At 28.7% G+C, this 17,076-nt stretch overlaps 1 protein-coding gene across 5 annotated transcripts in view; it reads left to right on the plus strand.

The window, feature by feature from the left end:
- The window catches only part of LOC111029418 (inositol-trisphosphate 3-kinase homolog), an 81,115-nt gene that overhangs the window by 54,844 nt on the left and 9,195 nt on the right, over positions 1 to 17,076 (plus strand). The window contains exon 1 of one of the 5 annotated variants that reach the window (XM_022308401.1): positions 14,330 to 14,927. The exons of 3 other annotated variants lie outside the window; for them this stretch is intronic. In XM_022308401.1, the coding sequence (XP_022164093.1) occupies positions 14,814 to 14,927 (114 nt within the window). In that variant the 5' untranslated portion in view covers positions 14,330 to 14,813. Of the gene's footprint in view, positions 1 to 14,329; positions 14,928 to 15,202; positions 15,404 to 17,076 lie in introns of those variants that run through there. One more of the 5 variants, XM_022308403.1, reaches the window with a different exon arrangement.

The raw sequence follows: 17,076 nt of genomic DNA on the forward strand, positions 1-17,076 counted from the left end.
GATTGGATTCATTAAAAACATAATTAACAATCGAAATGCATCGTTTATTTTGTTTTATAGTTAAGATGTTTTCAATTTTAAAATAATAAAATCTATACTCTGTACATATTATTGCGTACTTACTGAGAAGAGCTAACACTAGGTTACACGAGTTCACGTTTCACATGTTGGAGCAAAACTGATATTTGTGTCATAATTATTAAGTTTAGGTTATTGATATAATGTACAGTTTAATATTTAATATTGTGTCATATATACTAGTTCAAACACAGTATATAAGGAACTCGCCCGACCACATTGTTTTTTTTAGGCAGGTGAAAAGGTAATTTTCCCAAACACATGACACTCCAAATAATAGGGTTTTGCCGTTTTATATCTACAAAGATAAGCATTATTTGGGAAGTGGCTTGGGGGGTGAGCCCCCTCCAGTTTTGAAATTACCACTCCCATAATATATGAAATATTTGTGGTGGACTAACAGAAAGAATAAGGGGCTTGTGCACCCACAATTTTTTCATTCTAATTAATACCCACTGGATATCGTCAGAATTGATAACAATAATAATATATACGTGCGTACCGAGATTACGATGTTACGCAGTTTCCATTCAAAAGACGCAAGCACATTTGTTTTTTCGGTTTAATCGCTTGTATTAAATCTGTACTGTGGGGTCTACAGGTCAGAAGTGTTATGACCTAGGTACCTATTATTAAAAAAGACGTGAACGCTTGTCTCTCCGCGAAGTATTGTGTTTTTTTTTTTTTGACGATTTTTTAAACCGACACTGAACCATCCCGAAGATACTTTTCACGGACATTATTGTTGACTTACTTGCTGCATAATAATAATAGATTGCGTATCGAAAATAATATCTTGTGGCCCTGCAGATGATATCTGAAATATAATACAACTGTTGTTCACTAACATTTAAATTGTTAATAAGAAAACAAACAAAGAACAAATAACTCTTCAATCATCGATATCGTAATTGTATAAACATTCAAATTTGATAACTGGGTCAATCATTTCTAATAATACTGACCTAGAGTCTATTAATTGCAGTAGTGGGACCACAGTGGTGCATGTCGACCCTGTACACGGGGAATTTATTATGAATTTATTCTAAACGTATCCGGTCGTTTAATATACCTACTGCAGACAATGAATCTGTGTGTGCGCCTGTCTTATTTTAAATATCAGTACGCTGGTAGGATTAAATCAAATAAAAGCGTAGGTACTTCAATCGTTGACTGACAAATAACCATAAGGTTTCGGCATATCAATATATTCTTATATTATGTTTTGGTACGGAAAATTATATCACCGTCGTTATTTATCCTATAAGACAACATTAGTTTACTAAAATTATGGTTTTACACATTGCAATTTGCATTAATTGTCATACCTGGACAATATATTACAACGATTATACTGCTGGATGATTCACCTAGCATGCTCATCCCATTGACTTCTTTAATTATACATTTATAATTCTGATTGTTGGAACTTTTAAGTATAAGTAAGACCATATTTTCAAATTACTGAAATTGTTTATACTAAAAACATGCTTTTAAGTTATAAGGAGTATCATATGATGATACAAACTTCAAATGATGACCCCTCTTTTTTACTGTTAATTATTTTTATCTCTATAGGACACTCTTTAAGTAGGTAATACAAAAGGTCCATTTGTACTTATGTTTAAAAATTGCAAAACTCGGAATTTTGCATATAATATATATAATTGAAGAATAAATGGGGGTTACACCGAAAAACAAAATTGACTTTCTCGAAAACTCGTTTTGCTTTAAAATTTTCGTTCTTCCTCTATTTTGTTAATGTTATATTTCTCCCAGCGCTTTTGAAATGTTCTGGGAATTTTTTACCAGAAACCTTCCTCGAATTATAAAAGCAAAGCATTATTTCGACTACTTATCATGGATAGATGCAATATGCAATTTTAAATAATTTTAAATATATGCAAAAAAACAAACAAACGTCATTGTAAAATCAATACATTCATTCATTGTTCCGCTCAGAATCTAAAATATAAATTAATATACATTTTATCGATTACAATTTTTTTAATGCTAATTAATTTCTGTTGTTCAAACATTTACTTTAATCGCTCATAAGTACTTAGAGTAATCTATACTTGTTTACTGTAATTATTTGTTTAAGGATTGAATGTTGGCAGATAAAGGGCTCTAGAAATATAGTCGAATTCAATCATATTATCAATAAGGGTAGTTCATTTTTTTTCAATTTAAAAGTGCTCTTCCTTTAAATTTTTCAATTCGAGTAATGTCATATGTTAAATAGATACCTACCTACTTATGACGTTTAGTATTGTAATTATTGATGAATCATCCCTTTAAAAACAAACAAAAATATAGTATGCATTTTATAAGTTTACTAAAAAAAGATCACTGTATCGGTCTATCAACTAACATGTGTTTAACAATATTGACTTAATTGTACAACTAATGAACTATTTAACTTTTTCTATCATAAAACTATAATAAATCATTAGTATTACGTTTGATAATACATCATGCTTATTCGCCAGAGTACAAAATTATCTTCTCACTTTTTATTATATTTTTTTAAACAAACTAATTTTCAAAGAATTAATGGCGGTTCTGTAAATTTAAATTAACGAATCTATCGAGTCATAGGTCGCTGACAATCAAAGACATTTAAGTTAAATCATTTTCCCAACATACATTATGTGTGTTATCTATCCACAAAATTAACTCTAAAACCTTCTTCGAATAATCATTATAGGAAATCACTATAAGCCTTATCCTATAATATATTATATGCAAACGTGTATACTTAATATAGTTATCGACTTATCGTTGTGACGTATGTACATTTGTCTTTCCTTTAATGACACAGTAATTATATTATGCAATGACTAAAATGGCTCTTGACACATAACAATCGATCTGGGCAAATAAATGATTCATTTGATTCTCAATTCCACTCATATACATTTCAATCTGTTTTATCTCTACCGATTTTCGTTTCATATTGTCCTAATGTATTCATAATTCATGTACATAATCAGACGGTAGACACATTTCGACTGTACTGCAATCATCGATAGGTATATTATTTCTATACGTGAATTTTAATAATATTATTTGAATTATTAATACATCATATTATTTAATATAATATCATATTGATAACTGAAATTTAAAAAAAAAATTAAAACTCGAATATATTCAAACTTGCCGATTTCGGACGAAACAAATTTGGGCAGTCGAATTTCTGTACGACAAATATTTACGATAATATTGGAATCTCGAGATTTAGGATATTATAAACAAACCGTGTCACTTTTTTTAAACGATTATGCTACATAAAGCTTTTGCAAAGTAATTTTAATCTATAAACGTGTTTGTAGAACCTTTCGACCTCTACACATAATTATCATTATAAATTCATATTAATTATTATTATAAATTCACAACGGACGTTCGTCTGATCAAAATATATACAATATTATTTTACTATTTTTTGATACACATTAATTAGCCTGCATCATTGGCAATGTTTTCAATTTCGATTATTACAATATTCTATAACATTTTTATTTCAATATAGTTTGATATATATTGAAGTAAATGGTAAAAAAAAAATTTTTTAAATGTTTGAATGTTGCATCATTTGTTTTGTTAGTACCACAAAACAAACCCTTGCTGCAGTATACGAAGTATAATTATTATTATTTCGTAAATTTTTCTGAAATAATATGTCTGCCATTTAAGTACGAGTATAAATGTATAATCAGCTATCAAGGTTATCAAATTTTTTAACAAAATGTATCGTTCATGTTATAGGTAGCCGTTCACAATCCGTTGTGGCTTTTCTAGGCTAATTTCTATTTAATTTCTATTCATATATAGAACAATAAATATTGAAATAATAATACGTAGTTTATTTTAACATCGCAAATTATTATTATTATTATTATTATTTTGACTAAGAACGTAAATATCATAACATATATATATAGGTACATAATACCAATAAGTAACAACAACGATCCACTTCAATGTTTAATCCAAAAATGTTTATGTTATTTTAATGCGTTCATTATATTATGCGGTTATAGAATAAGTACTAAATATTGTTCTCTTAATTAATAAAAATTGTGCGATCAAACTTTATGTGTTTGGTTTTGGTGTCGTTTATGTACAATGTTTATATTTGTAGAAAGTTTAATGTTCGTGTATATAAACACTAAAATGGAATATTGTTAGTGCAGTTGTATAAAGTACAGAATTGATGACTGAAGTAGAAGATATTTTTGATCTGTATAAACCGTGTTATGAATGTTGAGAACTTTTGCCAATGCATGAGTATTGTGAGCCTTAATGGTAATGGTGAGATCTAGTCGATGAGACCTTCGTAAAATATTTCTTATATCAATTTTATACCGTCGTAACCACAATAACCTTATTCATACTGATGCATCGTGATTGACAGGTCAAAGACGTTTGTTTGAGTGTATAATGCACACACATATATATATTTACATGCTCATTCGAATTGGTAAAATTAATAAATAATTAATTAACTAGACTATTTTTTCAAAAAACAATAGACACAAATACATAATATGTGTAGTGTGTACATATATTAAATAATAGAACGGAAAACATGTATTATAATTAATATTATTGATTTTAATAATGCTTAGTACTTCGTTAGTTATTCTTCGACATTTTTATCATTATATGTAGGTAATTCCGCATCAGCTTATATTTTGCCATTTTGGTGAGATCTATTTAAATCATAGTAATTACTAATTACTTACTATAGTTACGATGTGTATTTCTTTTGAAAACATTTACAGTTATACACAAAATGATTGTCTATGCTCACCCGCCATTTTGGGCACTTTCCACTTAAATTATGCATTTATTAAAATTCTGATCTATGGAATTTTGAAGCACCTATACAGTATTTAGCCTCTATCTATACTTAAAGATCATACTTTAAATTACTCATATTTATAATAATATTTAAGGATTGTACTGTATACATATATAATTATAATTCAAAATGCGAACGGGCTGTTTCTGTTTCTAAACTTAATGCACTAGGGCTAATAATCCATGATAAATGATAATAGATTTGAAAGATATGGGGGTTATTTTAATTTGCAAATAATAGTAATTAATATTTAACTATTAACATTTTCTAATATTTGTGAAAACTGTGTTACTATAGTAAGTGTTATCTAAATATGACATATTATATTATTGTATAGATATGTAAAAAAATTATAAAGGACTATTTTCCTTAATAAGTATTTAAAGTTTAATAACTCTTGTTAACTAAACTACGCATTTAAATTTGAGTTTTGATGCATTTAAATGTTTAAAAAAGTATTTTGTTTCACAATTCACAGTAAAAAGGGTGGTTCTCGTTAAAAAAAGTATGTGTTATTGCCACATCGTATCAAAATTGAAGTATTTGAAAGTGAGGTTCTTATAAGTTAGTAAAATGCTTAAAGGTTCCAAAATATGAAATTGAATATATGTATATTATTAAAGGAATGCCATGGAAGTAATCGTGCTTGGACGCTTATATTATAGCAATAAAATAAGTCGTAAAAACATCAAAACAATTAACTAAGTCATTATTTACAAAGTTTTTATTATGATATTGAATTACTGATACATAATTGTATGGTGCATCAACTCTAAAATCGTAGATAATAATTTAAAATCATACAAATGTATTTAAAATTTTAAAATCCATATTTCAAAAATTTAAAATATTTATTAACATTTCATAATAATAATAATAAGATAACAATATATCAGTTCTACAATATGATAGATACTAGTATATGACCTTAAAAACAAATTAAAGATTAACTTGGTTTTTATAAATTTATATCTAAACCAACTTCAACTAAGTACAAATATTATTGTTTCACCAATAAACTGTTTTGACTATAATGAACGAGATATTTAAATTTTAAATTTATTTGTGTGAATGAAGTACCAACAACTCTGCATGACTGCATATTTGACTTTGGTATGGTTTCAAAATATGTAAACATGTATAATTCAAGGCTGTTAATACTTCTAGCGTGTATGTATAATAATATATAAGCAGCGCGTAATTCAACTAGTATACTCACCCCGCCTTTTTTTCTTCAATAATGCAGTTATTCAAAATCTAATTTTTTATAATTTTTATGTACTCATGTACTTAAAAACAGTATTTTAAAATTCTTGAGATTTTTTTGAATTACTTTTATTTTATAAGATACAAGATACTGTTTTTCAAATTAGACCCTCACCCCTTTTTTCTACTGTAAATTATTTAAAGAATATTTTTTTTCTGAAAATGTTAATGCTTAATCAATATACGTAAAAATCAAAATTTAAATGAATGGTTTTTGATTTATTTAACATTGATGTATACTAAGGATAATAGTAGTTTATCTATTATAATGGGCTTGGAAAGTATTATGGTCACTATGGGGGTTTGATAATTTTAAAAATTAATGTTATTTACGTATTCCTTCCGGCTGCGTTTTGAGTACATAAAATAGTATTATATACACATATATAGACATATAGTATTTATACATTTATAATGTATGTATATTATATATAATAGAAAAAATAGGATCGCCATCATACATACAATGATTTATTTATAAATTCACTTGTGCACCAAAATGCTGAAATCTGCTAGGTACTTATAAATGATTAGCTCAAACTTTGCGTGGTTAGAATATTTTATTATGCGTTTTAAAATTTTTTTTTTTCTTTTATGTACCAAACTTTTCTCACGAATAGTTTGAGCTGTATATTTTTAACAAAGTATAAAAAGATTTTGCAATCCATTTCGTTCTAAAAAAATTAAATTTAAAAATGTTTCAAGTTAAATTTGCCTTGGCGTACAATCCGTATAAAGAAAAATATAACCAGGTAACCTTACCGATAGTCTATAAATTACAATACATATACATATATAAATAATATACATGTTTAAATGATTGTATATACCTGTAGGCTATTGTTCAGTTTTAATCCTTTGTATACGTCGAGTCCACTCGATTGATGTTACAGTAAGAGAATATATTATACTCGTAGATTATTAAAATCATCTATGACGTCAATGCGTGCGACAACACTCCTTGACTGCAGCAGGACTATACACTACAAATAGCGTCTTTTTTTTCGAGATAATACAGTAACAATAACATCTAATACGCGTTAGTGCAGGGTATTGATATTATGTCATTATACTAATACATAAAATATTGTATAATAATAATAAAATATTATGTAGGTAATATGTATAACGATGGATATGATAATTGCTATTGTCTATGTTGTCTAAATGTGCTATCTTTTAGAGTATTCTTTAGGAAAAAATAAACAGTAGTTTTCACTTATTTGTTTTCGCGGGCATTCTTCTTCTGTCTCGCACGTTTCCGATGTCTGGTTTAGATCTGTACTCTTCGATAATATTATAATATGTGCGTGAAAAAACCAATTCTGTTTTTTTTTTAAATGAGGTCATAACATCGCAACGCACTTGTATAAGCCGATTTAAAGTTATTGCCTAAATTGTGTTTGAACAGTCGTGCAATGTGGCATAATATAATAATATATTATATAATAATAAGTTTGTACAATATTATATAATATACTTGACGATTGTGGCATCGGTTCCTGGCTGGTTCAGTGGGAAGGGTAATAGTTGAACACACTTTAGGCGACTTAATGACGATATTCCGATGTATATTGTATATACATACACATATTATGCCATTATGGAGTACATCGTTTTCGATATACTTGCGATCGACGAATCCCATAATAATATATTATAATTGTTGCATGCAAACAAACTATTGTGCGTCAAACGATGATGCGTTTTGTGGGCGAGCCGGGGTACTAGAACAATAAATTACTGTTCATTTGTCATTATATTATATGTACGGCTGACGACAGACCTATTCTGTGTATTATATTGTTTATGGTCGACACCGCATAAATACCGAACTCGTTGCTATATTATATCGATGACATTCGAGAATAACAATTACCCGTTCACACTGCACTTAAACGCGTAATAATAACGTATAATGTATGAACCCAAGGCACACGATTCTAAGTACTTTATACGACTTCGACTCGATAATATTGTAATGACGTTGGTGGTGACCAAGTTTGATGGTACTCTGGGGGTGACACCTGCAGTGCATGTTGTAATCGCTCGCGTTATTGAGTGGCTGTGGCCGGAAACAAGTTCGATCGGTGAAGAATCACTTAGGACTCGGGACTTATTAAAACCTCAAAAACGCTGTACTGACCACAATAATTATTTTTGATATTTTTGCTATTGTAATATAAACACGACTATACGAGTATAATGCCAAAAATATTATTTATATAACGTTACTCCTATTCTTCTATTTTCTCAGGCGGTTTCCCAAAACGAATAAACTTCAGGACTCGGGCCATTATTAATTATTGACTTTTAAATCTTCAAAAAAAAATTAGAACACGAGTTAATTAGACATCGGCTTTTTTTACCAACAAATCGTACGTATATAAATAATGAACAAATTTTTACTTTACGTATTGCATATCTAGGTGACGAGTTCGTGAATTTTGAACTGGTGCTTAGTTAAATACGAGTAGGTACTTAAAATATCGCTCATTTTCGTATTACTTATTAGTCATTGTGTTATACTCATCAGTCAACTGATACAACTCTATAGCTTCTGGGAATCGTTTTTCATAAGAGATGATGCATAAAGTTTTCAAATTTTCAAGCACATCTCGCGCTTTTTTATAATACAGTGAATTGTAATCGACACACAAAGTTGTGTGCCAACTACTGCCAAGTGCCAACTGCCAAGTTTAAATATTTAGTTTTTTATTTGTAGGTCAACATATTATTATAGTTATTAACTTTATCAAATCTGTATACTGAATAAATACACACACGCAAAAATAGTAGATGTTTAAAAAAAGATAAACTTTTTTTGAAACATTATCAGTTTATGCCAGCTTAATTAGTTATCGCCGCACTTCCTGTCTTTCTATTATTAAAACTAATTATAATATTTTTTTATAATTATTTTTGTTTTGTTTAAAACATATCTTACGTCGTACGTTAAAGCTGATGACTTCATATATACTCGGCGCGTGTATACTACATTATAGTGCTAAATACAATGTTAGATTATCACATTCTAGCGAAGCTCGGTTTTTTAGTATATATAGTGTTCATAATTTATACATGACGTTTATCAAATTTTAATTCTGTAATAAAAAATTCCTCATTTAAATATTTAGTATCAAAATAAAAATTGTCAACGCATTGGTGTCGTATTTCGTTAAATTGATACATTTCACGTGCTTTATTTTACAAACTTTAAACACCAAATGCTGATAAAAAAACAATTCCTATGGATAACGATTTTAAGTTTTTTAATATAGCTAGGTGGTATAACAAATAGTCACATAATAATAATTATTAAAATATATTATAATTTTACCATATAAAAATATTCCATTATAGAAATCAAAGAAAAATAAGGTACTATTTTGTACATTCGTGGTATAAGTTATTACGTCATGTATAATAATTATAAATAATGATTTGTAAATAAAAAATGTATTAAACATTTATAGTAAATCCAATTTGTTTTTTATGCAATATTTGTACAATGATTATTAAAATAGTGTGACTTAAATTAATTTATTGTATTTTATTTATTCATAAATATATATGTCTACTTTTTTTTATCTTTAATACATAAATTTAAAAATTACGAATGAAGTTCGTAATTAAATATTTTATGTGCGTGCATAGATACCTACAGTAAACCATTATATCTATATGATAGTACTATATTTGTCTCTATACTTAATACTTACAAATACACACAAAACCGTTAAAAAAACAAATTTGAATAAACGTCATGATGTACTATCGATATATTGCTTTTTGATTTGCCCCACTTTTTTCAAGTATAAATTATTGTATATATTTAGTTATAGACTAGAGTAAGATACATTTCTATAAGACATTGATTATGTCTTATTAGTACACCAACTTATATACTATAATATAATATTCAATAACGTGATAAATAACTTAATTATAATTTATTAAAATTATTAATTAAAATTATTTAGCCATGCCAATACTATCATATTTATTAATACATATAAATCACAATACCTACACAATACATAATGTACATTTATCTCGTCTAATATTGGACAACTAAGCAAAGCTCAGTAAAGTTTAAACGTGTTCATGTTGGCTGATACGAACGACTATTATACAAGTAGTACCTGCATTATCTCCTATTCACAACATGTTTGCAATGACAATGGTGGCTCGTTCGTAGTTAATCGCACGTGTATATGCCACGACTTCACAATGGTTGACTGAGAGGAAGTCCTTTAATTTCGTCATAATACAGACAAACTTTCGATAACTGATCATCCATATGACTATGACCATATAGGTACTCCATATGAACATGCAGTATACCACTCGCCCATGCTGCCCACCACAAAACTATTATTACGATTTACGAGAGACTTTATTGTTTACTGATTTGTTTTCTCCACTTTAGAGTTTTGTACGTAGGTACTAAAAATACTGCTGCACTAATGTCTCATACAATTGAGACTACGTTCTTAAATAGAAAGTCGATTGGAGCTTACCAAATATAATAACTTGTATCGTTTTAATCAATAAGCATCGCCGTACACAGGTAGTTGCAGGGCTTCACGAATGCATCTCACCGACGTTTTTCTCTTGGGTGTTTCGAAAATTATTTTATACCTACCGCGTATTAAGTACTTCCTGTCTATTTTTATTTAATATTTTAGCATATTATAATTTTTAACGGCTTAAGGAAATCGACCATAAATTATAATAATGCAATTATTTCCAAAAACTATTTATAGTTTAGTCGCTGTATAAAGTCTATTATTTTTAACAGCATATCCATATGTAATAAATAAACTTTATTAGACAGGTAATGCTTGAAAATATAAATAATCAGATCATCTATCAGCGAAAACTGATGAATTCATTAACTCATAAAATATCAAATAGGTACTTTAAATATATACATCCATATATTATATTATATTTCTCTAAATTCCTAAACAAACTTTTGTAGTTTCAACTATCATAGGGTTTTTTAAAAATATACTAACCACCTAAATGGTTAAATATGTACATAATTTGTTTTTAATGATAAACAATTATTATTTAACAAAAGTCATTTAATAGGTATTTAAAATACAGTAGGTACTTATAAGTTAAAACACAATATGGGTAGCAATTAATTGTAAAAATATAGAGGTATTTCAAAGTATAAAATTATATTCGTAGTCACTAATTAATTAGGTTTTTGTTTTATGATGTATGTACAAATAGTATAATGTATTGCAAACAAAATATGTAGTCGATTATAAACAAATATAATTATTTAATTATTTATCCGACAAATCAGTGTTTCTTATGTATACTTGGTTTAGTAGTTACAAATATGTATAACTAATAAGGTTCGGCTTACTGGCTAAGCAAATAGGTCTAATCTAACTACAAAAATATGGTGTGCTAATTTACATACTTACATAAGCAAAACAAAAGAAAAAAAATATTGTTAATCTTATTTTAATATATATACTATCAATACACAAGTTATCAATTTATAGATTAATATTAATTTATAACTATGAATTATGGTGATTAGGTTACTTAAATTAGTTTAGAATTAAAAATTTTAATAATAAATGTGACTTATTGTTTTTTTTTTTTTGATTACACGCATAAATACTTTAAAATTATTAAACATATTTACTAGATAATATTATGCCTTTTAAGGGCTGAAAGAAAAAGAGTGAGTACCTAGGGTTGAGTCACCCAAAAGTCTCCCGAATAATCATCAAATATAGGTACACCTAATTACACGTTTTTCGTCATAAAATTAAAGACATATAACATCTTGGCCCCTCCCCCTTCAAAAATGTTTGTCTTGTGTTTCTATGAACTATTTATTGATATAATCTTTTAGTCCTACTCGCTAGCGTGCGGAATCATATTCCTAAATCTGTATTTATTATACAATAGTATTATAAAATTGAGAGTAATATAGATTGCATTTTTGTGTACCCCACTACGTATCGTGTTTTATCATAGTGTATACTATATTACTATTCAAATAAAAACTTATTTACTCCACATAGAGCCCATAAGGGTTTGATAGTTAAATTAATAACGTTTATAGATTATAGATGACGTAAAAATTATCATAATTTTTATAGAATATTATTTTATTTTGACTCTAATTTTTTTTATTTACGTTACGTCTCAACTCCTAGGCTTATTGGCGTTTCTAAATAAAATGTGACATTTGAAAAAATTAACTTCATGTTTTTAGTATGATATCTTAAAGACTTATATTAATTTAATTACAATATGCTTAGTTTATGTGTATATGTGTATATGTTATATATTTCCTTCATCCGGTTCGTCTCTTTGAGTAGTTGAAGAAGTATCGATATCGCCCTCTGAGTTGGGTGCCAGTTGTACGCCTATATTTTTATTTAAAGTAGCCTATTCTATATTTCCTTGAGTTAGGTATTATTTAAGATACCCATATTTGTATTATTATTATTATTATTTTAAAACTATAATTTAATTTGTTTACTATGAAATCTTTAAAAATATAAACTTGATACTTATGTCACCTAACTGATCACAATTGAAAAAAAAATTAATTATTATAATTATAACCTTGCAAAATTAAAAAATGTTTAACCTTGAAAAATTAGATTATGTCATTACCTACACATATTACTACTAATATTACATCTATATCATAAAAACGTGATCAAACATTTTCCATTTTTATAATTGTTATAATTGTTATGGCTCAAGCGTAAAAAATTAAAATCTATATTATTATTTTCATTCGTCTAATATTTCGTTATTATTAAACATATATGTCAATATATTTGTATATTTATTAAATATCCACGATTCACAACACTTTCACCGAGTTTAGAAAAAATGAGATAAATACTCAATAGTCAACATACAATCTACTTATGTGTCCGGTATTTTTGTATTTTAATTTTTAATACTTTATATTATTTAATAACTACTTAAGTTTTTTATCGTTTAATTCTTGATGTCATAATACGATCATCTATTATGTTTAATTTAGATTTTAATATTGTTTTAATTGAATGCTATTGAATCGTTATAGGATTATTTAAAGTTCTAATGATATGATATTTTTAAGTAGTTATAATTTTAATAATTAATCTAGTAGTATGCATTAAATTAATAGCTAAAGATTTATTCGTAACAAAAAAAAAAACATTGGGCAATCTGAGTATGGTCATTTTTTTAATTCCAGCAAAATTGACTTATGTGAAATCTTGAATTATTATCCATTTACAACAAGCCTTAAGTGTTGAAATCAAAATTTTAATGGATTTTAAACTACAAAATAATTTACAAATTTTTGTGGTTTTGACGATTGTCGTTAATTGTTTATTTTCTCCCCATTAAAATTCCAACCATAGTTCTCAATTACTTTTATTCAACTACTCATTTTAAGCTTACTGATATTTATTTTCACAATTTTACGTTTATGTCGTTAGGTACGTAGAATATTAAAATTCAATCGCTACATTTTTCTTTTGGAATTGTATCAATTTGTATGTATCAAACTTCATCTGTGTCCAAAACGGTCACGGGACTCATACACATAAATTATATAATACGGTACTTGGGTGGTAAAAACATTCGTTGCTTTCAAAAATCATAATAAATATTACGCCAGCCAAAAACAATAACAAACGACATTTTTATAAACAACAGATAGTACAACAGCCAACAATAGTAGTATAGTTATTAATGAACTAAACATATCAATATCAATAATATTATATTATTGCACATGCATATAATATAATATGTTATATACTTATTTACCATATAGCATGTCCTTAATAATAATATTGATAGTCGATATAAATATTCCGCTACTGTCCGCACGCTTTTTTTTAGATGACCTAAAACGAGCCAGTAGTAATGGGTGTGTGTATATATATATATATATATATATATATATATATATACGTATTATTTATGTATACTATACGTGTACAATAATAATAGTCGTTTGCGGTCGTCTTCGGGGAGGGGGAAACCGTTCGCCCCACGCCAGCCGATCGTTCGTATTTTCACCTTTACACGCGTGCGTGTGCCGCAGCGTTGGTCACGATTCACGAACTCTGCCACTATACTATTGGATTGGATTTTGTTTGGGTCTTCCATTCCCGTACGCGTCCGCCACGAACACGGTCCGTCGACGACGCGCGCTTGCCAGTTTTTTTGTGTTTTTTACAATAATATTGTTTATTAGCATAATAATTAAATTGCGGTTATCACACTGTCATCGACAAATAATCGCATCTATGCACCGGTATTGTAACCGGCATCGTTCACTATTCGATCGTCAGCTGCAGTTCGTTACCTATCGCGGTCGCCACAGTTTTAATAATATCGGTCGTTTTTCCCTCGATCCATCATCCCCGAGTGTCGAGTGTGTTTGTCCGTAGCGCGATAACCGCGTGCTGTTCGAAAACACGTTCCGATAATATTATATAATAATATACTATTATTATTATCTTTTCCGATTGTTGCCGCCGATGCGATTTTGTGTCTCGTTTTCGTGAGAAAAAAAATTATTCAAACGTAGAAATATAATATGAGAATGAGCGACATGACCGTGTGCCCTGTGGCCAGCCGACAATCGTTCTTCGACTCGTTCACCGTCGTCTCCAAAGCCATCGGACAGTTGGAAAAACTTATGTCCGGCAAAGTGAGTTGACGCGATTTCATTATTATCATAATTCATAATCCTACTGTTTGTAAATTCGTTGGGTTGCACGTTATTATTATTTATTCTGGGTGCGTGATACAACTGCAGCAGTCGTGATGTGCGAACGATTATTAATTATTATTATATTATTAATACATGATTGCGCGCAAGTAAATTATTACTATCGCGGTAAATACCCAAAAAAGCTTTATTTTTAAACACCCCCTCCCATCACCGCCGTGGCCAGGATCACCTGTATAATATTTTATTGTAATAAATATATTATATTGGCATTGTAGCATGCCGACCGCGGTATAGTGCAAATCTAACAGGTGCAGAGAGTGTACCCTATATAGAATATTTTGGTTATTAGTATTTAGTATTTCCACGTGCCTTTAAATTAAAATAACTGACACGTACCTATTGATGTACGCACGAGTCCCCTGACTTCAGCGATGAGCAACCTCGTTCAACAGGTATGTGACATTGTGACTTATACTTAAATTACAATATCGCCGACCGTAATTTCGGTACAAACCGCTAAACTGACGTGCCCTAAATAATGTTCATTAAAAAAAAAACGATGCGTTATAAAACAACCGCCTTTAGATTATTTTAATATGATTATACGTAGAGTATACACATTTTAGCCTTGGTTCTTGCATAACACCACGCGCTAATCTGATAATATATATAGACTAGGTATATGTTAATTTAATCATATTCGCAAGTTTTTTAAATAAATATACATGTATAATATATTATATGTACCCATACTAAAAATGTGTATTTATAAACTTGAAATTTACACAGCGATACGATTATTCGGTTGTTTTCTCTACAATTTATAATTACGCGCGCAAATTTTTTCATATTTTTATGTACGATATTATGTGTGTTCCGGGTAGTATAGCCGTACAGATACTATGTACCTGCTACAATTATCACAAGTACGCATGTAATATTATAATTATATTTTGTCTGTTCGTTGGACGACAATGTTAACGCCACTGGCTCCTTCGCTGCAACGGTGCGTATCTTCGTTTCTCTCGCGATCGCCGCGTGTTCAGCAAAAAAATATTAAAAACAGAGAAACACGCGTCTACGGGGCCTCCCGCTGACTACAAAGTACACAATTTGGAATTTTGACCAGGTCCGTTGTTTAAAATAAACACATCCGGTCTCGTCAGTGATGTCAGCGACGACGCTCGTGCATCGATTATCTATCCGTTTCGTCGGTCGGGAGTTCCCTTGAATTGAATCGTATGATACCTACGATCTATTAAAATAGTATTATGTGATAGCCATTTCTCCGATGTACTCCCAACGGTGTTGATCGCTGCTGCACGTCTTTACAAGGACTCGTCGGCCCGAGATCGCCGTTAGTTTTTAAACCGAAATAATGAAGTACACGTTTTTATTTAAATTTGTTTTTCTAATTTTTTTTTCCTTAAAACAATAGACTCGTTGGATGACGAAAACCTTGACTGTTAATTACTTTTTTTTATATTATGTCAATATACGCATTGAAGCTTTTTATTATGTGCATTGTACCTACATGAAACATGATAAATAATTTGACTTTTTCGTAAATCGTATGCTTGTGCCACTTTCGATTGTCGGTTGAGAATTTATTATGTCGTCCTCTGTACTTTTTGGAATAGATGTGTGATCTTATATTGAATTATCGACTGATATAACTACATCCCTTAAACTCCAGTTCGTCAATAAATCTTGGGTTATTAAATTTATTATAAAACCTATTCAGTACCGATTCCTATTCTTTAACCTACACTGTGCAATATGTTATTTATATTTCAATTTATGATAATATAAGATATAAATTCATATGCCTACCGGAAGTCCATCGTAGTTATGATATATTATTGAATAATAAGATATTTTCAACTTATACCTAATTATGATGACCACTATCTAGCGTATAAACTTAAATTGAGGTCTATTATTTCTTATAATCTGTTTACATTATCTGTTAATGTTATATTATATTTTTAATGTAGATCTTAAATTTATTATTAAAATATTTGGTTTGATGCCCATAATTATATTATAAAATCATTTTAAAAATTGTTAAATATGAGCAATAGGTACCTAAAAGGTGCATATTTTATATCAGATCATCAAATTT

This window comes from Myzus persicae, unplaced genomic scaffold (assembly GCF_001856785.1).
Source record: "Myzus persicae strain clone G006 unplaced genomic scaffold, MPER_G0061.0, whole genome shotgun sequence".
Lineage (NCBI taxonomy): Eukaryota > Metazoa > Arthropoda > Insecta > Hemiptera > Aphididae > Myzus > Myzus persicae.